The sequence below is a fragment of the Cydia fagiglandana genome, chromosome Z (assembly GCF_963556715.1).
Source record: "Cydia fagiglandana chromosome Z, ilCydFagi1.1, whole genome shotgun sequence".
In the NCBI taxonomy this organism is placed as follows: Eukaryota; Metazoa; Arthropoda; class Insecta; order Lepidoptera; family Tortricidae; genus Cydia; species Cydia fagiglandana.
Genome location: NC_085959.1, coordinates 36,780,325 through 36,782,733, shown reverse-complemented (window position 1 = coordinate 36,782,733; position 2,409 = coordinate 36,780,325). Strand labels below are relative to the sequence as shown.

Genomic DNA, 2,409 nt, shown 5'->3' with positions numbered 1-2,409 from the left:
GCATCAGTACGTTTAGGTACCTTATTGAGAATACAAAAATATAGAACATATTCAGGTATAAAACTGTTTGTCAAATTCATTGATTCCATTGAAAGATATCGCCCTTGGGGTGATATGTCAATATATTTATTTATCTTTTATGTAGGTAGGTGTACGTGCACTTGAGATCGAATTAATATTGTCGTATAAATCTAAAGCAACAAATAGACTTAACGACTTAATAACTTTAATCTCTCGCTTGGCTTAACGTACTGATTGCGTTTCTAGTTTACACCGACAGTTAAAAAGCATGGTAGGCTTGAGAACCACATTAACATGTATTTCTATAATTCATTTTATACATTTGATAAATTGCAATGTAATATTCGTTATCGATTCCAATGATCTAGATGATCTAGCTAGCAAACTAACTCCAAGCGAAGAACACCCATTTATATTTACTAAAAAGGTGTCCACTGAAAAGAGAAAGATTCCTCCATATATAACACCGGAATATGATTACGACAGAAAATTTCTCAGGAACATATTTAAGCCCAAATACAGACTGCCTGAAAATAATAGAAACGTACTCCAACAAGTTTACAAATCAATGTTCAAATCTAAAACCTACAAAGGCCGAAACCCAATCAACGCCATCTTGAAGTTAATGGGCAAAAAAAATGGCCGACATGTTTTAAGGGACCATGAAGACATTGGAGCTATGGATAGTAAAATTTATGATCCTTCGAATGTTCAAAGTAACAGGCCGGTGGAAATACCCATTGAGTTGACTCAAAAAAAGAAAAAAGAGATCCAATATAATTTTCCTACATTTTCTCTGTATGATTATTGGACGGTAAGTTAGCGTTATTGACGTAACTAACAATTTAGGTAACAATACCTATCTAATTTCAATCAATACACTCTAATCCCTATACGTGTTCTTATGTATACATAATGAAACATTTTAATACCTATACATAGAAATGGCTGTCGTAAGTATATGTACTAAAAAAATGATACCAGTTCCCAAAACCTCCTTCTTCGGTTTTCTATACGGTATCATATTTGATTGCAGTACGATAAGTCGCTGTTCCAAGACCGCTGTCCGATAAACACGGCTTTAGTTGGCAGATACTGCATCCATGCGCCACACATAGTCACGTAAATATTCATTTCAATAATAAATAATACATACCTAATGGTATTAGTGGTTTGATTTACAAACAAAACATTTTTTAGAAATCACTACACCTTATTAAACAACTAGCGACCCGATAGAGTGATTCTTGAGCAAGGTAAGTGTATAATTTGTTAAGGTTTTGTGATACCCGTGCGAAGAGGGGGAGAGTCGCTAGTAAAGGAGCCCACTGATTAACAGTTCGCCGGACGGTATCGGCCTGTCAGTTAGAACAAAATTTTTACAGTCCCGAACAACTGACAGGCCGATACCGTCTAGTGGACTGTTAATCAGTGGGCCCCTTATGAACAATACCGACAGCAATAAACAAACAAGGGTGGTGGAACGCTTTTGACGTGAGCGATATGGCAGAATCCAAAACCTGAATTACTTACTAGGTCTAACGGGAAAAGGCGATGCTTATTAAGTCCTAAGTTATTCAGCAGTAGTGAAACACATGAAAGGCGTTGTTTACCTAAATAAATAAATCTAGAGGAGGGCTCGAATCTATTCCCAAACAAAGCAAAGCTTAAACTATGGGTCCTAGGTGCATAGAAATGCAGACGATTTATGCATTGCTGTTTAGAAACGGGTTTGGTGATTGTCGATGCCGATGCCTGAGCAAGCGGCACGACCACGTGACTTGAAATGAGCATGGGCATGTGCTTTCTCTGCCACAATCCTAAATAACTCAGCAAAAACTACTGCTTGATTCTTATTTACCTCTACGGACTCTATCAAATTGCCTGTATTGATGTCTCGTACAGTATTGTAAACTGGGAGGTGTGTATATTTGTTTTCATCGGACAAGTGAATGGCCTTACCGGGATTTGTCCCAAGGACATGGACGCAGTCACCACCAACTAGGCTAAGAATGCCAATGCCAAAGCATAAAGCAAAAAGTGAATTAATTAACTTAATTAGATATATGACATTATTATTCTCGATTACATGGATATTAATCTACTTAGCTGTGTTTACATCTGACGAGATTTACTGTTAACATTATGTTTTATAATCTTTTTTGATTGAATAAAACATAAGCGTTTTAATGAACCGTGGTATTGAAGCAAGAATAACGAATGGATATAAATATTTAATACCTATCTTCACAATATTTTCCTGAGTTTTTCCTGGTTATTAAATCTTTCTACACAAACACCATTGTTCGCTTTCTATGATGATGTGGTTATGGTTAGTTAATAACCAAAATATTTGAACTTTCTATTCCAGGGAGAAATCTAGGCCTC

General features: G+C 36.2%; 1 protein-coding gene across 1 annotated transcript; it reads left to right on the top strand.

Annotated features, from left to right (window-relative positions):
• Positions 1-250: 250 nt before the first annotated feature.
• On the top strand, positions 251-1,180 carry LOC134679193 (uncharacterized). The gene is made up of 2 exons (XM_063538069.1): positions 251-835; positions 1,058-1,180. The coding sequence occupies exons 1-2, from the start codon at positions 290-292 to the stop codon at positions 1,145-1,147; spliced, it is 636 nt and encodes a 211-aa protein (XP_063394139.1). The 5' UTR covers positions 251-289; the 3' UTR covers positions 1,148-1,180.
• The last annotated feature ends 1,229 nt before the right edge of the window (positions 1,181-2,409 follow it).